Raw genomic sequence first — 22,096 nt, 5'->3', positions numbered from 1 at the left:
TATGTGCCCCGGCATGAGAGGGACGTACTGCCACACATTACACAAGTAAACAAATGTGTAATAAGTGAACCTTATTTACACCAATTCATTGACACCAAGAACAGATGTCCCCAGTTCTTCTGGACAAGGATACCCCCAATCCCCCCCTCCCCACTCCGCCCCGCCCCATCCCCAGCCTGTGGTTAAGCTGTTTCTCACATCTCCTAAGCAGATGTGTAAGCCTGCTAACTTTCTCATTCATTCCTTTCATTATTTCATGATAACAATACAGCATATACAAGTACAATTAGTCCATTCAGTCCATTTGGATTTTTATAAGTCGAGGGTGTCTTCTGACAAGTCATCGCCCAGAGGAGCAGAGTCAGAAAGATACCTGATTTCAGCATAAAAGTTCAAACATGGAGGTAGAGGACTAAACAAAGATTGACTGACAAATTCTTCTTTGGCTAAGGCGAAAAGCAACACACAGTCCATTTCACGCATAAGCGGACAACAATGTATATTTCGAGCATGAAATCAAGGATCATCAGTGTGCCCCACACGGGAGCATGAGGTGGCGTCAATGCAGTCATCAATGTAGCGGAGGAAGAGGTGGGGAGTGGTGCCGGTGTAGTTACGGAAGATCCTGTTCTATGTAGCCAACAAAGAGACAGGCATAGCTGGGCCCATACGTGTGCCCATGGCTACACCTTTGGTCTGGAGGAAGTGGGAAGATTCAAAGGAGAAATTGTTAAGGGTGAAGACTAGTTCGGCCAAATGAATGAGAGTGTCGGTGGAAGGGTACTGTTGGGGACGTCTGGAGAGGAAAAAACGGAGGTCTTGGAAGCCCTGGTCCTGGTGGATGGAGGTGTAGAGGGATTGGATATCCATGGTGAAGATGAGACATTGGGGGCCGGGGAAACAGAAGTCTTGGAAGAGGTGGAGGGTGTGGGTGGTGTCTCAAAAGTATGTGGGGAGTTCCTGGACTCGGGGGGATAGGACAGGTAGGTAGAGATGAGTTCAGTGGGGCAGGAGCATGCTGTGACAATGGGTCGGCCAGGGTGGTCAGGCTTGTGGATCTTGGGAAGGAGGTAGAACCGGGCAATGCAGGATTCCCGGACTAAGAGGTTGGAAGCTGTGGGTGGGAGATCTCCTGAGGTGATGAGGTTCTGTATGGTCTGGGAGATGATGGTTTGGTGATTGGGGTTGGGGTCATGGTCGAGGAGGCAGTAGGAAGATGTGTCCTTGAGTTGGCGTTTGGCTTCAGCGGTGTAGAGGTCAGTGCACCAGACTACCACTGCGCCCCCTTTATCCGCTGGCTTGATGGGGATTTTGGGATTGGAGCAGAAGGATTGGAAGGCTGCATATTGTGAGGGTGAGAGGTTGGAGTGGGGGAGGGGTGGTAGACAGGTTGAGGCGGTTAATGTCCTGGCGGCAGTTGGAAATGAAGAGGTTGAAGGTAGGTAATAGGCCAGCGCGAGGTGTCCAGGTGGATGCAGTGTGTTGGAGGTGGGCGAAGGGGTCCTCGGAAGGTGGGCGGGAGTCCTGATTGTGAAAGTAAGCTCGGCGGCGGAGGTGGCGGAAAAAGTGTTCGACGTCACGGCGTGTATTAAATTCATTGAAAACCCGGCAGTGCTGGGAGCTGGGATCTGGTGTGGGTGTGAAGCTGGGAGTGAGGGTGGAACATGTAACTGGAGTGGGTGTGATGGTGGGGGGAATGGGGGTGGAGTCATGAGCAGGGGTCGTGTTCCCCTCCGGGTTCTGGGGGTTGGGGATAATGACATTGGAGTCTGTGGGGGGCGTGTGAGCAGAAGGCAGGTGAGTGGCGCTGATGGGGGCAGAAGTGGTGGCAGGCACGGCAGTAGGGGTGGCGGAAGTCACTGAGCGTGTGGCATCAGCGATGATTTGAGGGGCGGACGTGATGTCACGTGTGATGCATGAGGAATTGTGAGGGGTGGAAGTGGTTGTGGGAGTAACAGTTTTCGGCTGATGGAGTGGATGAAGTTATGAAATCATTCCATCTCATAACAACTGGCATCAATGTATTGTGAGGGTGACAGTAATGTCGAAAGTGATGTTTGGATGTGTCATGTCAATAGTTTAAGTAAGTTTCAGCTGGGCAGCTGCATTCATAGTTTCCAACAGTATTGGCACAAGTTTCGGAGCTGAAAAATTCTATCTTCAGGTGGAGCAGTGGGGAAAATAAAAACTCACCGTCAACGGAGCATCGTGAACCACCAATGCCAATGCCAGTATAGCTGTGATTACATTGGCATTCTGCACCTAAATTGTTGGTTTTGTTTCTGCAAGTAGCATTGGGGTGACAAGTGGGACACATTGGTATTCTCACAGTATCAAGGGTAGTGTTCAGAATTGCAATAGAGGTCGCAAAATGGGTCGTGGTTAGCAGAGTGAGTGATGTTAATTTCTGCTGTTTCATGATCATCAGGATTGTCTTGCCATGAGTGGTAATAGTGACATCTGTGATAGTGATGTTGGTAGGTGATGATATGGTCATCAGTGTAGGGGGAAGAGCCATTGATAGGCATCTAACATTTTCATTGTTTTGCCATGTGGCATGCTCCAAAGTATCATTGAGATTGATATAATTAATTCCTGTGACATTGTTCACACCAACAAATGTACACACCACCTGAGACTTCTCAATTTGATTCATTAGCATTGACACAGATTCCGGTCAATCACATTGGAGGTTTAGCCAGTCAGAGATATTGTAGATGGACAGATTATATCTGGGCACATGTACATGGGTTGGGTTTTCATCGGATGATCACACTCATACTAACACAGGGAGACAATCCTTCAGCCGAAATCTGAAAAGCTCCAAAATTCAAACGTATTTTCATGAGGTTTTTTTTCACATTAACAAGGTTGAATGGCATGCAAACAGTTAACCTACCTCCACACCCACTCAATGCGTGTCACACAGACGTGACATGGGGGGACGTGGACCGGGATGTGGCCCAGAACTGACAGGCCACAGTCTGAATCAAGGCCCATTTTACTCACAGTGAGTCTGCTCTTCAGTAAGATTTCTAAAATTTCACCATCAAGCTGTCACTTAGTCTGATATTCAAAAAATTCTGAATTCTGAACACCAGCTGGTCACAAGCATTTCTCATATTAAAAAGAGCAATTGGGAGTACTTGCAGCCAATTAAGGCCTGTTTCCTCCACTAACTTTCTAAGCTGGCCTTTGAAAGTACCATTGGCTCTTTCTACAATTCCCACTTTTTGGGTACAGTTGGCATGATGGAATTTCTGATTCATATTCAATCTTTTACATATTGACTTGTGGAGCTAAACACAGAAGTGGGGGCCTTTATCAGAAGAGACCATTACTGGAATTCCAAACCTGGATATGATTTCCCTCAGTAGAATTTTACAGGTAGTTTTTGCTGTGCAGTCAGTACAGGGGTAAGCTTCAATCCATCTATGAAATACATCAATAATCACGAAACAATACTCACAAGGACTTACATCAATTGCACAGAGCACTGCTTAATAAAGACAGGCAATAATCCAATCTGACCTATTAGGTTCACCTGGATCATACGCATGAGTTGGATATGGTGATTCCATTGTAAAGTTTCTAAAACTTATTCCATTTTTCAGGGGAAATAATGCATTCTATGAGATTAAGTAAGTCTTGGGAGGCCTCTCTGTAAATGGTCCTAATCCTATTAATAAAATGAACAATTTTAGAGATTCTTTTCATAGTCTGGAGCCTTATTGATGATGCTGGAGAGTTTGTGATGCTTCCAAGGTTGATAAAGATTAACAAATGGATTTTGTCCCTGATTCTGGGCAAGTGGGTTTGAGATTCTTCTCCTCAGGAAATTTCCCTTTGGCCATTTTATATCAGGACTAACATTAACGCCCCTAAACATTGATTGTAATTCATTAATGTCTTTAGGACTCATTTGTGGTGGGGAAGTGGCACTCAAAGGTACATTCTCAGGGTTCCCTTCATGTCTTAATTTTAGTTGATTCCTAGTGTGGGTGGCAATGGGATTATGGTAACTTTTATTATCTGAATTCTCATTATGCTGGACAGGAGAGGCAAATGAGGTGAAAAGAGTATGGGCTTTGGCACGTTTGTCCTCAGAAAGGAAGAGGGGTTCAGTGGCTTTTGTTTCATAACATGTGTTTGTTTTGTTCATACTACGGGTGGGTTTCATGGATGTCCCTGTTGGGGAACCAGAAGAGGTCAGTTAACAGGGAGGTGATCTCCTCCTCTGAATCCGATTCAAATTCCTTGCCCGCCGGAGAACTGTTGTCCTCTAATAATGGGCCATTGGGATAGGGGGATATAAGGAGTTGTCCTTGTTGTCCGTCTGGTCTAGCACGGCTGCAGCTGCAGTCTGATTTTTATTTACCGGTTTCCCTCTTCTTTGGGACCCCTTGAAATCTCAGATTAGGTTGTGGTTCTCTGTCTTTATTTTTGTGATTTTTTTTTCTCCAGCCAACTCCAATTCTGTTTCTAAATCACATGCATCATTTTCTTTTGTTCTGTCCAATCTAATTCAAATCCTTCCTCAGTTAATGGACTGATACTCCCTTTAGTACAGTTTTGTCTCCATGATGGCTGCATGGATTTTTCCCATTTCTCTTTAACTATACTTTTCCACACTATTATGGCTTCTTTCTTTTTACTCCCACAATCCTTTTTCCACATCTCTTGGTCAACTTCCATGAGGAGACTTAGATCCTGTGTGCCTACCAGAGGCCAGTCCTTATTCTGTTGGGCAGCTGCACTCTGAACTGCTTCTCATAATGAGGATACATCCTCACTAACTCTGTTAATGGACATTTGCCTTCTATATTATCTAGGATAAAACCTGTATTTATCCTATTTATTGTATACCTTTCCAAAATTCTTACCGTTGTCTCTTACCTTCACATAGTCTCTATTTTTAGTGCCTATTTAAATGATTTCATTTGGGGTTTCATCAGGGTATGTGAGAGTGAAATGGGGGACGCAGCACACAAAATGCAGACAGACAGCAATCAAGCCCACCTTGCCTTGTGGGCCCACTGGTCTCGAATCTGACCTTTAGAAGAAATCCTCTTTTCCAGTTTCACTAACACCATATCCATGCTCAGAACACCAAGTTGTTAAAATACATTTTTGAGACAGCTCAGGGAAACCCTGATATACTTGACCTGTAAGCCTCTCTTGGCTTGTCCTAGAGATCATACTCTGTGATAGTCTGGAAGATAAAACTCTCACAGTTTTGTTTAAATCATTATCTTTATTTACCAATGGCATCACTGTTACATGACAACAGAGATATCTACAAGCCGGGCTTGAGTTAAGGTTCTTAAACCTTTACCAGAGTAACGGCGCCAGCTCTTATACCTAACCTCTCAGGCTACTCTCCTTATTGAGTATGGCTTGACTAATTCAGCTACATGCACATCAAAGTGGGAACCCTTGATCAAGCCAGGCCAAATGGTCAATTGCTTTGGCTAGTACATCATAACAAGAGACTAGCCTAAGGTATGTGAGAAAGGTCATGACATAACCTTGCTGAGCTAACATGTCCAGTATCATTGTCCTACAAAATGGCTTTTTCTTTTAAAATTATCTTAGATTCCCAGAATTAAATTCAAAACATTCCTGGAGCTTGAGCTCCAAGCAACAGCACACAAACATTCAATCTATCACAAGCCATGACAATCCATCAGTGTTGTATGCATGAAAATGTATCAGGATTGTTCTATTAAGAACATATTCCTCACACTTTATTAAACTAAAAATTATTTTCCTACTGAGTACGAGTTTTGTTAAGGTACTTCGATATAACCAGAATTTTAGTTATCTAACATCCAACTGTGAAATATGCACGATCTTCTAGCCCCCAAGGAGGAAGTACTGCCACACATTCCACAAGTGAACAAATGTTATCACCTTATTTACGCCAATCCATTGACATTAAGAACAGATGTCCCCAATTCTTCTTCACAAAAGTCCCCTGCCCACCCCACGACACCCTGTGGACAAGCGCTTTCCTGCAGCTCCTGAGCGGATGTGTAAGGCTACCAACTTTCTCATAATGCTCCTTGTTTTTAAAAGTCTTCCTTGTGAAGACTCCCTTCCCACTCACTTCACTCAGGCCTCACACTATCCCCATTCTGTGAACCCACAAACTCCCATCCACTATCCAGAGGTTGTCTCTCTCTCTTCTTCTTTCCTTCTTCAACCACACTCACTCATTCCGGCAAAGCAACCCCTTTTGATAATGCACGACCTCTCTTATACTTCTAAATTTACTCCTCTTCTTCATATTTTCCTCCACCACACCACACTACTCATCCCTCCTGTCTCCCTCCATGCTCCCACTTCAATGTCTCCGCACCTCCATCCTCTTACTCTCATATCCACTTGTCATCATTCTTCCCACCCTCACTCACGCTCGCCCCTCATTTTCTCTTCCAACTCATTCTTCTATCACTCCCCCACCTCACTCCAACTCCTGACACTCGCATCCCCCGTCTCTTCACTCCTCGCCCCACACTCTCGGCCTCCCCACACACATCTCCATTTGTCTCTCTCCTCCCCTCTCTGATTCTCCTCCTATAAGTCATTCTCCTCATGTTCATTCCCCCTCCCACTCTCCTTCGCTGCCAATTTCCCTCTCCTTTTCCTTTACCTTCGCCTCTGCCTTCCTCAACAATCATGTCCTTGCACACAGCCCAGCTCTTCATTCACCCCATCACTCTCTCCCAGTTTCCTTGTCCTATCCCTCACTGCATTCCCCTTCTGTCTCCATACAGGCCCCACATTCCTCACCCTCCCTCCCCATCACTCTTCCATGGATCTCACTGTCCACTCACTATATCAAAGCAATACTCCCACTTGGTCTTCCACCCATCTCTCTCCTGCTCTCATTGTCTCCCTTCTACTCACTCACGCTACTCTCCCTACCGTCACCTCTTCCACTCCCTCTCTGCCCTCCTGCTCACTCTCCATTCACTCTTCCCTCTCATTCACTGTCCCTTCTAACTCAGCTTTCCATCCCGGTCACCCTCCCCTCAACTCATTCTCCTGCTGGTTTGTACCTGCCATCTACAATTCCTGAGGCCAAATGACCACACACTTTTCCACATTCACTACATCCATCCACTCCTCTCAACTGTTCACGATTCAGTCCTTCCCCCACCCTTCCTTAATTGTCCAACATTCACAATTCCCTCTCCCCCTCCACCTCACTCTCCAATCCTCACTTTCTTGTCATTCCATATCCCCCCTTACATTCTGGTTGCCCACACTCTCCGACCTCCCTCTCCATCAATTCCCACTCACTCCATCCTGCTCTCCCCTTTCTCCTCAATCTCACAGCAATCTCCAGCTCACTCCTCCCACCCTCTCAGCTGGCTCTTCCCTCTCCCTCACTATCCTCTTGAGCACAGCTTCCCAAACCGGTCAGTCTCCCCTCAGCCTCTCTCTGCTCTCACCCTCTGCCTCACACTGCCCCTCACTCCCATCTCACATTCACTCTCCCATTCCAATCCATTCCTCCATAATCGCTCTGCCACAATTACCCCCACCCCTGACTCTCTGATCCATTTAAAGCTTGCCTCCTCACACTCTCCTTCCCCTTCACTCTCACCTCCAATTCTCTTCCCCTCCACCTCATCCTCAAATTCACTCACGTTCTCCACATTCCACTGACTTCCTCATCTTCCGAGACCCCACTGCCTCCTTCCTTTTAAACACCCAACCCACACTCCCCTCATCTTTACTCTCCACTCCCCCTCACAGACTCTGCCTCATCCTCCAATTCACTCACCTCCAGAATCCCCACAAAACATTATTTTGTGAACCTCTCACTTTTACGTATGTATGAATTCCCTGAACGCTTAACACTTCACTCCCCCTTATATACCTTGTCCCTCCCTGTCACTCACTCCCCTCTCCCACTCACTCAGCCCTCTCATGACCAAAAGGAACCTATATTTCTCCCCTCCAGCTCAGCCATCCCTTCCTCCTCACTCTCACCTCCCTTTCTCTCTTCCCCTCACTCACTCCATCTCTATCCCTCAACCCTCCCACTCACTCTCCCGATCTCTAAACCTCAAAGGTCCACTTATTTTGCAGACCTCCTGTCCTCACCCTCCCTTTCTATAATGTTATTCGCTCTCCACTACCACATCTCAAACAGTCCCCTACCCTCACAAAACCTTCACACGCTCTCTCGCTTCTTATGCAGTTTCCAATCATTTCCTCTTCCATCACATTCCCTATCTCTTCACTGTCCCATTCCCTGCCCTAAAGTTAAAAACCTCCTACTCATTTCCTCCCAATCTCCATCATGCTCCCCTACTCCTTCCCCAAACTCTCCCTTACAATTGCAACCTCACCCTACCCTCCCTCAGTCTCCCCACTCCCTTGTTGTCCATCACTCCTTCCTCCTCTCACCATCCCAATTCCCACCCACTCACATCACCTCACTCTCCCTTTCCTCTTGCATTAACCAACTTTCCACTTCCTGTCCCCTCTTGCCCCAATCTCCCTTTCCCCTCACCCTCATGTTCCTTTCATCTTGTGACCGCACTTCTCTCCGTGCTCTCTTCCCCATAACTCTTCTGTTCTTTCATTCTCCCCTTGCTCTTCCTCTCCCTTAAACGTTTCATCACGCTCAATCTCCTACTCACTCTCCCCTCCTAATTTGTCTCTTTCTCCTGGACCTAGCCATCTGCCCTTCCAGTCCACACCCCTTCCCTCTCTCTCACGCCTCCCTCCCCCCACTCCACCCTGTCCATACTGTTTACTCTCACTAACCCCTTTACTCTCTCCCACCTCTCCCATACCCCTCGCTCTTCTTGTCGCTCTCCTGTCCCCCTCAAGGCCCCCACAATCTGACACTCCCCTGTACTGTCCCATCTCCCCTTGTTCTCCCCTCACACTCCTTCCCCACCCCCTGAGTGGTTCATCTCCCTCCGCTTCTGACACACTCTCTGCCCCTCGCTCTCACCTCACCGTCTGCTTCAGTTTACTCTCCCCAGCGCACTCTAACCTGTGCCACTACCATCACCCTTGCCATCCCCACAATTTCCCCTTCTTCTCCCCACTCCACCTGGCTCCCCAGTTGATATTGCACTTCCCAACCTATTCTCTCCCTCACTTTATGTGTTCCCAATGCTCTCACACAAGCATTCGACCCTCCCATTGCCCTCCCCCCTCCGAGCTCCCCCTCATTCTCCACACCTCCCTCTTATACCGCCCCTTCACTCTGTCCTCCGATCTCTCCCACTTCTCCTCACTCTCACCCACATCTCCTCCTCTCTTTAACCTTTCCCTCCCTCCTGCGATACGGTTAAAGTTAGGATTTTGTTCTTCCTGTGTACTTCATTTCCCACCCACTCCCCTCCAAATGAACTCTCCCCTCCCTCACTCCTCCCTCCCCATCCTTCCGTCTTACCCATCCTTCCTTCTCATCCCCCCACTCTCGTTACTCACTGCACTTTCTCTCTCTCACTTCCCTTTCTCTGATCCTCCCCTCCTTCAAACTCCCCTTTTCCAGGTTCGCCTTATCTCCCCTTCACTCCCATCCCCCTCTATCGCTCAACCCCTCACTCCCTGCGCCCCTCACTCTCCCTGGCCTCTCTCTCGGTCCCTCTCTCTGACGGTGTTATTTGATCTCTCCGCCAGCTCCAGCCTCTCTGACTCTGGATCCGAACACAGCGAATCCCTGGCTCATCCTGTCTGAGGACCGGACCAGTGTGAGAATCGGTGACACAGAGCAGCCGCTCCCTAACTCCCCGGAGAGATTTGATTTCTGCCCCTGTGTCCTTGGGTCAGAGGGATTCACATCAGGGAGACATTACTGGGAGGTGGAGGTGGGGGAGAAGACCTGCTGGTATCTGGGAGTGGTCCGAGAGTTTGTGAAGAGGAAAAGGGGGATCACCCCGAGCCCGGAGACTGGATTCTGGATTGTGAGGCTGTTACCCAGATGTGGTTATTTTGCCGCCACCTCCCCCTCTGAGACCCCCCTCTTCCCGAGTGTGAATCCCCGTAAGATCGGGGTTTTCCTGGACTATGAGGGTGGACAAGTGTCATTTTACAATGCGGACACCATGTCCCATCTCCACACTTTCACCCACACTTTCACTGAGAGGATCTTTCCCTTCTTCCATCCGGGAGGGAATGACGGCGGGAAAAACTCCGCCCCGCTGACAATCTGCGGGATTAAAGGGCACTGACAGATCCATCCCATAATTTCACCCCGTCCCCCTGCCTCCTGCCAGCTGTAAACTGATGGGGGTCGGTCTCAGTCTGGGGAAAAGAAGGAGGGGGAGAGAAGAAACAAATAGAAGCTCAATTGTAGAGAGGGACTGACTGGGTAGAATGAGCTGTGAGCTGCAGGAACCCGGGGACCTTCCTGCCTGTCATGTTGCTCCACAGGCGGGACGTGGTGCTACATGACGGTGTTGGAGATGAATCAGTCAGTGGGTCTCAGACTGGGCTCAGGGGAGTCTTTCCAGGGGGGACACCAAATCATTTCACTGCAGGGTCAGTGGGGTCTTTCCCGGGTGACTGGGCTCAATCAAAATAAAAACGTCAGACTTATCTTGTTTAGACTTCCACCATGTGTCAGTAACGTATATCCCACATATAATTTAATAACATTGAAAAACTGGTCTTGTTTTGCTCAGGTCTGTAACTATTGCCCAGAATGTTAACTGCTCTTTCGTATAATTGGAAAATTTGAAAACCTCAGATTTGAAAGTGATGGGTGAATTGATTATTTCTGTCATGATCAGATAATATTTAACCATGATTGAAATCGTTCAGTTGGTGCAAACTGCAATGTAGGTGGAGTCAGTTATCAGTTATCCCTGAGTTATTGCTCTCTCATCTCATTTACAGTGAAATAATCCTGAAGTCACACCAACGGAAATGTCTGTTTGATAAAACTCTCGCACTCTACTATGCACAGAACCTATTCAGACTTTTGATGTCTATCTTTATGTAATTATCATTTATACAGGAATGCAGTAACAAATTTGTTTGTTCTTCAATCAAATCAATATCTGCGATTCTCTACAGTGACAGCAAGGCTTCTATAAAAAATTACTTCATCAATAACTCCAAGAGAGTTGTCATTTTATTTGTAAATTTCTCCAGAATATGTATTCTTAAAGTTCATATTCCAACTTCATCTGGATTATTTCAAAATTCACTGTTTTGGATCAATGGAGTGTTAGTTACCGGAAAATGATCCCACGTTTACTCTGGACCTTTAGTTATTGCTCCCTTCGGTAGGATTTCAGAGTCAGAGATTGATAGAGTCCTACAGCACAGAGAATAGGCCCTTCGGCCCAAACTGGTCCATGCCAACCAAAAGGTCTATCCACACTAACCTCATTTCCTTGCACTTGGCCCATATCCTTCTAAACATTTCCTGTCCGTGTATTTCTCCAAACTTCCTTGAAATGTCGTTAATGTGCCCATCGCAACCACTTCAGCTGGCAGCTTATTCCGTATGCAATCCACCCTCTGTGTAAAATCATTGCCCCTTTTATTCTTTCCCCTCTCACTGGAAATTAATGTCCTCTCTTCCTTGATTCTGCAACCCTGGGTAAAAGACTGAGTGCGTTCATCCTATCCATGCCTCCCATGAACTTATTCACTTCTTGAAGTATCTCTGCTCAGTCTCTTCCACTCTAAAGTGAAATGTCCTCACTTGTCCAACCTTTCCCTGTAACTCAGACACTTGAGTCCAGGTAACATCCTTGTAAAATTCTTCTGCACACTTTCCAGTTTAATAACGTCCTTCCTACAGCAAGGTGACCAAAACTGAACCAATACTCCAACTGCAGCCTTACCGATGTCCTGTACAACTGCAACATAACTTCCCAACCTCTGTACTCAGTGCCCTGTGGCCAGTATGCAAAAATCCTTCTTCATTGTCCTGCCCACCTGTGACTCCACCTTCAGAGAACCATGTACCTGAACTACAAGTCCCTCTGTTCTATTACATTCCTTAAGAATCTAACATTCATCATTAAATGCCCACCTTGATTTGACTTTCCAAAACGCAGGACCTCAGACTCCATTTGCCATTCCTCAGCCCACTTTCCCAGCTGATCAAGGTCCTGGGGCAATTTCTGAGATACTTCCTAATTGTCGACAATACCGCCTATCTTAGTGTTATCTGCACATTATCATGTGATGGCCAGTGGGAACGTCCACATGTTTCAGATCATGAAGCTGTAAAGGCACATGGATAGAGTATTCAGCTGGTCCAAGTCCAATCCCTTTTCCCCTCCTGCCCTCCAATATTGTTTTTACAGTCAAACTTTTATTCAATTTTCTAGTATAGTAAGTGTTTCAGTTTCTTAAAATAAAGCATAAACGTAAAGACGCAGCAAAAGGTCAGTGAGATTAACCTCGGTGATGGGAAATTTTATGGATAATGTTCAATACAGTTCAGCAATTCTGGATAATTGAGGACAGCCAGTGTGAGTTTACTCAAAGCAAGTCATGTTTAACTGAATTGGTTGAGCTTTCAAATGAAGACACAATCGGAATTCAGAGGGAATTTGATCCTGGAGTTGAAAATGCTGTTGAGAACATGTCACATAAAAGATTTCGAAGTATAATTGAAGCCCATGAAATGAAATGCCAGTGATAACGTGATGATGAATTTGATTGGGTGACAGGGAATGAGGTTTTTTGAGATGAGGTTAGTTTTTCAGCAATATTCTGAATCGGTCTGTTCCAGGAACACTGAAACTCAGCAGGTCTGACAGCAACTGTGCATAGAAAGCAGTTTCTGCATCAATTTGTGTTTTTTTTTCAGATTTCCAGCATTTGCAATTCTTTGTTTGTTGAACACTAGGTGTGCTACAAACTTCAATTTTCACTGTCAAGGTGTGCTAGAAAAACAGAAATTGCTGGTGAGAATCAGCAATCTGGCAGCGGGAGTGAAGAGAAAGAAGAGACAACATTTTAGGTCCAGTGACACTACTCTAGTTTCTCGAGCATATCCTTTATGTTTGTAGGATACCTTGTGATTGGCAGTGAAATGCAGATTCTTCCAGAACATTTGAAAGGATTAATGAGTTAGGTTTCAAGGAGGCTGAGGCATTAACTTCCCCACTACCAACCAAGGACTCCATGGTATCTTCTTGAATTCCCTTTTACATTGCAGGGCCGTGCCTCTGTGGTGAGAAAAGGACTGTGAAGCCTCTCTAACCGATTACATAAATCAACACTTTTCTACACTCTCCCACTGGACTGACACAAACAGCTCTGAACAAGAGTCAAACTGAATTTGAAACATTACTCGCACCTCAGCTGCTGCCAGACCTGTCGGGTTTCTCCAGCATTCTCAGTGTTTGTGTGGAATTTGATGCTGCAGAGGGCTATTGAGGCTGGGTCATTCAGTGTATACAAGGCTCAGCTGGACAGATTTTTAATGAGGAAGGGAATCAAAGGTTATGGTGTTAAGGCCAGAAAGTCAATTTGAGAATGATCAGATTGGCTATGATCTTATTAAATGGCAAAGCAGAGGAGAGGTCACATCTGACAAACTTCATTGAAGTTTTTGTGGAAGTGACAAAGAAGATTGATGAGTGCGATGGAAGTGTGTTTTTCTGACTGGATATCTGTGGCCACTGGTGTTGTGCAGTGATCTGTGCTGAGACACAGTATATTAATAATTTGGAGGAGAATGTAGATGATCTGAACTTGTAGTGTGTGAAATGATCATAAAAACCTAGACTGACACTCGAGTGCAGTGCTGGTGGAGTGCTGCAGTATTGGAACTGCACTCTGATCAATGACACTTTGATCCAAACCTCATGTAGGGGTGAATATAAATAAGATCCCACGGCCAATATTATCCCTCAAACAACATCAGAACAATTAGCTGACCTCTTCACATTGCTGTTTAATGAGAGCCTGCTCTGCACAGACTGGCAGCGTTATGTTCCCTACTATAACATTGAATATAATACTGCATGGACTGTAAGAAGCTTTGAGATGTGATTCAAGGTGCTGTGCAAATACCAGTCTTTTTATTTGAGGCACTCAATAGGTTATTCAGGAGCTTGACAGGGTCCGTATACCATGTTATCACTTGTGATGGAGACTCGGGGTTATAAAAATAAGACAGTCACTAATATATCTAGTTGCCAGCTGCCCCTCTGCTGACCATAAGATTTAGCAGCAGAATGAGGTCATACACCAATCGGGTTTCCTCCACCATTTGATCGTGGCTGATATATTTCTCAGTCCCCATTCTCCTGCCTTCTCCCTGTAACCCTGGTCCCTTTACTAATCAACAAACTATCCATCTCTGTCTTAAACACACCCAATGACTTGGTCATCACATCATTCTGCAACAATGAAATTGACAGATTAAGCACTCTCTGGCTGAAGAAGTTCCTCCTCATCTCCGCCCCCACTCCCAGCTCCAGACCCACACCAGATCCCAGCTCCTAACTCTGCCGGGTTTTCACCATTTCCCCTGACCTCCCCTTACTGAGGACGAACAATCAGTCCTCAGCAAAGGACTCACTTTTATCCCCCTCCACCCATGCTCCAATGAATTTCATGCACGCTGTGACGTCAAACCCTTCTTCCGTTGACTCTGCTTCCAAGCTTACTTTCCCAATCAGGACTCCCGCCCACCTCCAACACACTCCATCCACCTGGACACCCTCTGCTGGCCAATTACGCACCCTCGACTTCTTCATTTCCAACTTCCACCGGGACATTAACAATCTCAACCCGTCTACTCCCACCCCCACTCTAACCACTCACCCTCACAATGTGCTGCCCTCCACTCCTGCTCCAATCTCGACCTCATCACCAAGCCAGCAGATAAAGGGGACACAGTGGTGGTCTGGTGCACTGACCTCTACACCGCTGAAGCCAACTGCCAACTCGAGGACACCTCTTCCTACCACCCCCTTGACCATGACGCCAACCCCCCCATCACCAAACCATCATCTCCCAGATCATACAGAACCTCATCACCTCAGGAGATCTCCCACCCACAGCTTCCAACCTCATAGTCCGGGAATCCCGCACTGCCCAGTTCTACCTCCTTCCCCAGATCCACAAGCCTGACCACCCTGGTCGACCCATTGCCTCAGCGTGCTCCTGCACCAGTGAACTCATTTCTATCTCCCGCAACACTGTCCTATGCCCCCTAATCTAGGAACTCCCGACATACGTACGAGACACCACCTAGGCCCTCCACCTCCTCCAAGACTTCCGTTTCCTGGCACCCAATTCCTCATCTTCACCATGGATATCCAATTCCTCTACACCTCCATCCGCCATGACCAGGGCCTCCAAGCCCTCCGTGTCTTCCTCTCCCGACGTCCCCAACAGTACCCTTCCACTGACACTCTCATTCATCTAGCCGAACTGGTCCTCGCCCTTAACAATTTCTCCTTCGAATCCTCCCACTTCCTTCAGACCAAATGGATAGCCATGGGCACCCATATGGGCCCCAGCTGTGCCTGTCTCTTTGTTGGCTAAGTAGAACAGTCCATCGTCTGTAATTACACTGGCACCACTCCCCATCGCTTCCTCCACGACATTGTTGACTGCATTGGCGCCACCTCGTGTTCCCCCGAGGAGGTTGAGCACTTCATCAACTTCACCAACACATTCCACCCTGACCTTAAATTTACCTGGACCATCTCTGACACCTCCCCCGCTCAACCCCCGCTTCCTGGACCTCCCCATCTCCATTAATGATGACCGACTTGACACCAATATTTTTTACAAAGCCACCGACTCCTACAGCTACCTGGATTACACCTCTTCCCAGCCTACCTCCTGTAAAATTGCCATCCCGTATTCCCAATTCCTCTGTCTCTGCGGTATCTGCTCCCAGGAGGGCCAATTCCACCACAAAACTCACCAGATAGCCTCCTTTATTAGAGACCGCAATTTTCCTTCCCACGTGGTTACGGATGCCCTCCAACGCATCTTGTCCATATCCCACACCTCCGCCCTCAGACCCCACCCCTCCAACCGTAACAAGGACAAAACGCCCCGATGCTCACCTTCCACCCTACCAACCTTCGCATAAACCAAATCATCCGCCGACATTTCCACCACCTCCAAATGGACCCCACTACCAGGGATATATTTCCCTCCCCACCCCTTTACTCTTTCCGCATAGACCGTTCCCTCAGTGACTACCTGGTCAGGTCCACGCTCCCCTACAACCCACCCTTCCATTCTGGCACCTTCCCCTGCCACCACAGGAATTGCAAAACCTGCTCCCACACCTCCTCCCTTACCTCCATCCAAGGCCCTAAAGGAGCCTTCCACATCAATCAAAGTTTTACCTGCACATTCACCAATATCATTCATTGTATCCATCAGTCCTGATGCGGTCTCCTCTACACTGGGGAGACTGGACGCCTCCTAGCAGAGCGCTTTAGGGAACATCTCTGGGACACCCGCACCAATCAACCATACCGCCCTATGGCAAAACGTTTCAACTCCCCCTCCCACTCTGCCGAGGACATGGAGGTCCTGGGCTTCCTACACCGCCGCTCCTCCACCACCAGACACCTGGAGGAAGAATACCTCATCTTCCACCTCGGAACACTTCAACCCCAGGGCATCAATTTGGACTTCAGCAGTTTCCTCATTTCCCCTTCCTCCACATCAACCCAGTTCCAAACTTCCAGCTCAGCGCTATCCCCATGACTTGTCCTACTTACCTATCTTCTTTTCCACCTTCCACTCCACCACCCCGCCCTATCACCTTCATCCACTTCCCCACTAACCTATTGTACTCGATGCTACTTTCTCCCCATCCCCACCCTCCTCTCATTTATCTCTCCATCCTTCAGGCTCTCTGCCTGTATTCCTGATGAAGGGCTTTTGTCCGAAACATTGATTTTACTGCTCCTCAGATACTGCCTGAACTGCTGTGCTTTTCCAGCACCATTCGAATCTAGACTCTGTTTTCCAGCATCTGTAGTCATTGTTTTACATAATTAGCCAATGCCAAGCCAACAGACCCGGGGCGTTTCCAGAGATCCAATACATCGCAATTCTTTCCCTTGCATGAAAAGTGAGAATATTAAGAATGTTTTCCCATGACACTCCCATGAGTATCTCAAGAAGATAAACTGGTGAGGGCAGGAGAAGAGAGATAGGGTCCCTGTTTACTTCAATCCCCAAGAACCTCTCTATTACTCCTGCCACAGCACTCCAATATCTGCCTGTGGCAAGACCACAGACAATGAGTGAGACTACTGATACCTATTTTATACTTAGGACATAGTGAAGATACTCCCACCTTAAATTTAGTGAGACGCTCTGGGGCCAAATGGGCGGGCCCTGTGAAGAATCTGAACCTGCATGGCATGAGTCCTGTTACAGATTGAAATCTCTCGCATTTTCACAAATGTCCTCCCATGTTTCCATTGACATCTCAATCCCTAGCTTTCACTCCCAGAATCCACAATGCCGCTCAACATCTTCTGAAAGATCACTCCCTAATACTTGATAAACAATACTAACAGAGAGTATGGAGCATGCTCTCCTCTGTGACATATCTGCAGGAGTAGATCAAAAAGCATAGTTCCTTTTTGAATAAAATCCCTGACCTGACAAAAACAAAAAAGTTCACTGCTAGACAAACTATACTCACGGGTTATTTGGTCAACGGACATTATTTCACCTTCAGATGAATCACAGGAGATTGCACTAGCTGACAGGAGATTGCACTAGCTGAGCATTATCTCTGGCTGAAAACCCAGCAAATCTGGTCCGGGGTATGCCGCATTGCCCTCCATGCTTTGACAGTATTAATAATTATTGGATTATGACAATATTCTATAACCTTCTTCAATTTATCTAAGAATAACAGGTAAATGAGGGGGCATTTTGCCAGGGGGCATCAATATCTAGCCATATTGACACTGGATCCTCACAAGCCTAGTCATTAACAAAAGACAAAAGAGAACTGAGTTGATATCTTTTAATGTCGGGTGGTCCACTCCACCCAACCCATGGGGCAACTGTAATTTAGCCAGCTTAATGAGAGGCCTCCTACAGCACCATATAAAGGAACTTAACCAACCATGAAGTCTCCGGAATGTTTGCCTCGGAAAAATTAAGGGGGGCATCGGTATAGGAAAGAGCAAACGGGGAAGGACATGCATATTAATGAGAGCTACTCGGCCTAGCCAGGATATTGGAAGCGCCTCCCATCACTGAAGGTCTTGCTTAATCCTGTCAAACAAATGGGCAAAATTGGCCTGAAGTAACTGATGCCAAAGTAAAGAAATCTGCCGTGACCATTTAAAGGGGAACTGTGATTCACCCTGTCCATCAGATATTCTCCTAAAGCCCCACCCATTGGCATGGCCACTGGTTTTGACAGATTAATCTTATAATCCGAGCAGGAGCCAAATGCATTGATACATTGTATCAAATGGGGTACTGAGACCACTGGATTCCACAAAAAGACAAGAACATCATCCTTATGTGATGTGATCTTTTGCGATTTTGATCCCACTTCTGGGGCAGCTATATTTGGATCCCTGCAGATAGCCTCTGCCAGCGGCTCAATCATCAATGTTAAACGTAGTGGTGAGAGGGGACAGTCTTTCGAACTGCGCCTACAGATATTAAAATTACTCGATCTAACACCACTGGTGAGAGCCGCCGCCAGAGGATCACTATAGAGGACCCTCACCCACCAAATAAAAACTTCCCTGAAAACAAATCATTCAAGGGTATAAAGAAAGATGTAGCCACTTGACTCAATCAAATGCCTTTTCTGCATCCAAGGAGATCACCAATCCCTGAACCGACTGCTGCTGACACATTTGAATCATATTCTGTAACCTCGGGATATTATTGGGGGATCTCCAGCTTTTTGATAAAACCAGTCTGGCCGTCTCTAACAATGGAAGGAAGCACAGTTTCCAATCTTAACACAAGACGCTTGGACAAGATTTTAAAATCATATTTTAATTGTGAGATGAGCTTTTCGGAGGCACATTCCTCTGGGTTCTTCACTTTCTTCAGGCTAAGAGATGTGTTATCCTGTCTTAAGGATGGCAGGAGGCAATCGTGGCTATACAAGTAATTATCTATGTCTAACACCTATTTATAAATTAGTTGTAAAACTTGCCAGGAAGACCGTCAGGGCCAGGTGCCTTCCTACTCTGCATCTACTTCACAGCTTCCTGTATCTCGTGCTCTGTTAAAGGGGCATTAAGGAAAGATGCCTGTTCGGAGGTAACACCTGGAATATACAGGTTCTTAAAGAAGGACTCCATCTTAGCCCTCACAACGTTCAGACTGGTATAGTTCAAAATAAAATTTCCAAAATGCAACATTTATCTTTTTAGAATCACAAGTAACCAACACAGTCCCATCCCTAATTGAGGTAATCAATTTGGGGGACATTCTTTCTTCTGGCAAGAAATGCTGGATACCTGTCCGGCTTGTCACCATGCTCAAACAGTCTTTGTTTCGCAAAGGAAAGTTCCTTCCTTGCTGTCTGTGTGAGCGTGGAGTTCAAGGTGGACTGAAGAGCTGTAACCCACTGCAGCTTAGCCACTGAGGGCCGATCAAAATATACCTTCTCTGTTGTTTTTAGCCGTGCCTCAAACAGGCATTGCTGCTCCCGCTTCTGTCATTTCTGACTGGCAGAATAAGAAATAATTACCCCCCTGTCATAAGCCTCAGCTGTCTCTCAAGGAATAGATGGGTAACTGACAATATCTGAATTGGTGGCTCACAATACCTGAAATTCATTAAAGAAGTAGTCAATGAACCTACTGTCCTTAAGTATAAAGGGATCCATTCACCACTGTCGAGAGCCTGTAACATTGCTCTGAACCTCAATCTCTAAATGTACGGCAGCATAGTCAGAAATAGTAATTTTTCCAATTGTACAAGATGTTACTAAATACAAGGATTACGCAGAAGTTATGAAAAGATCAAACCTAAATCACACTTGTGCAGATTAGAAAAATAATCATCATGTCTGTCCCCATGGGATGCAGATGCCTCCAGACATCCACCAATTCCACTTCAGCACATAAGTCCACGAGTTGCTCAGATTATAAAGAAAGTGTTGAGGGCCCTTGAGGCATTCTATCCACCATGGGATCCATAAGGCACTGAAAGTCTCCCCCTATAGTAATCTGCCATGCAAGAGCCATCAGTTTGGAGAATGCATTGATCAAAATTTTAAAGGGATGTACCAGGGGCAATAACTATTTAAAATACCATCCTCTCCTCCATTTATTGAGGCTTTAAGAATGACAAACTGCCCATTCTCATCTTTAATCTGAACAAGCAACTTAAATGGAAGATTCTCCTGAATAAGTATGGCCTCTCCCCTACTCCTAGTATTGAAGGAGGAGACATAGACCTGATCAAACCCACCCTGCTGCAACTTCAAATGTTCCTTCTCATCAAGGTGAGTCTCCTGCAAAAAGGCAATGTCCATTCTCTCCTTTCTAAGTGAAGAAAACATTTTTTTTCTTTCAACTGGCAAATGGCTCCCTCTAGTATTCCAGGTACACCATTCAGGACACAATTAGCCATGACACTCTATAACAGTCCGAAAAGGAAGAATTTGATTTCTTAATTGCTAAGCATAAACAAAAAAAAGACTCATGAAGCCTTAAAAAAACATAAATTAAAACTAATACAACTATAACACTAGTTACTACATGTACAGAAAAAAATAACAAACGAAACCTAATATACGGCACTTAGTGAGGGGCTCTATCCCCTGCCCACAGGGGGCACTTAAAGATCCCCAAAACACCTTCATAACTCCTTCCAGCTTGAGCCACATTCCCGTTGAAAGCCAAGAAAGGAAAGAAAATAAAAGTAATTTTAACAAAATTAAAGGGAGGCACTCTACCCATCTCCAAATAGACATTACCACCCATTGATATCAGAAAAAAAAATTAAAAACAATTTCTTTCAGAAAAGGAGAGAGACAGAAAAGAAAAAACAGAGACACTATTGTCAGGGCATGTGCTGACGGAAAGACACAGATTTGTTTTCTTCCTGATATCCAATCCTGAACAGCAGTCCTGTCAGTTTCAGCACTTCATGGGCAATTCCAAATGTTATTTAAATGTAGAGAAGCATTTCTCCCTCTAGCACCACTTCACGCCATGAGTTCAAGATTCTTCCTCCCAACGGCATGGTGGCACAGTGGTTAGCACTGCTGCCTCACAGCACCTGAGACCCGGGTTCAATTCCCGACTCAGGTGACTGACTGTGTGGAGTTTGCACGTTCTCCCCGTGTCTGCGTGGGTTTCCTCCGGGTGCTCCGGTTTCCTCCCACAGTCCAAAGATGTGCGGGTCAGGTGAATTGGCCATGCTAAATTGCCCGTAGTGTTAGGTAAGGGGTAAAATGTAGGGGTATGGGTGGGTTTCGCTTCGGCGGGTCGGTGTGGACTTGTTGGGCCGAAGGGCGTGTTTCCACACTGTAAGTCTAATCTAATCTAAACTTCCGATCCCATGGTTTTCCTGCACAGTAAATTCAGACAAATGTACCTCCCTCAAGAAGTCAGCCAGTAGCTCCCTCACTCCAGAGATTTGAGAGCAAATTCCATGCTAACATCTGCCATTCAATATAGAAAATAAAAACTTGCATTAATTTAGCAGCTTTTATGAGTTCAGAGTTAAAAATCACACAACACCAGGTTATAGTCCAACAGGTTTAATTGGAAGCACACTAGCTTTCAGAGCGACGCTCCTTCATCAGGTGATAGTGGATTGTGCTTCCAATTAAACCTGTGGGACTATAACCTGGTGTTGTTTGATTTTTAACTTTGTACCCTAGTCCAACACCGGCATCTCCAATTCATGATGTCAGGATGCCTCAAAATTAGTCATAAAGATTTACAGCTCAGGAAAAGGCCCGTCAGCATGGTGGCACAGTGTTTAGCCACTGCTGCTTCATAGCACCAGGGTCCTAGGTTCAATTCCAGACTCAGCAACTGTCTGTGTGGAGCGCTCTGGTTTCCTCCCACAATCACAAAGATGTGCAGGTCAGATGACTTGGAAGGCTGGCTAGTTTGTACGTAATCTGATCTCATCCATGGCTGTCAAAAACAAA

At 46.2% G+C, this 22,096-nt stretch overlaps 1 protein-coding gene across 1 annotated transcript in view; it reads left to right on the top strand.

Annotated features, from left to right (window-relative positions):
* The window catches only part of LOC132832955 (uncharacterized), a 50,917-nt gene that overhangs the window by 14,680 nt on the left and 14,141 nt on the right, over positions 1-22,096 (top strand). Inside the window, exons 6-7 of the mRNA XM_060851203.1 lie at positions 9,658-10,204; positions 20,365-20,434. Of these exons, the coding sequence (XP_060707186.1) occupies positions 9,658-10,204; positions 20,365-20,434 (617 nt within the window). The remainder of the gene's footprint in view (positions 1-9,657; positions 10,205-20,364; positions 20,435-22,096) is intronic.

This window comes from Hemiscyllium ocellatum, chromosome 35, assembly GCF_020745735.1.
Source record: "Hemiscyllium ocellatum isolate sHemOce1 chromosome 35, sHemOce1.pat.X.cur, whole genome shotgun sequence".
Lineage (NCBI taxonomy): Eukaryota > Metazoa > Chordata > Chondrichthyes > Orectolobiformes > Hemiscylliidae > Hemiscyllium > Hemiscyllium ocellatum.
The sequence above is the reverse complement of the archived record's forward strand: the minus strand, read 5'-3'. Positions and strand labels throughout refer to the sequence as shown.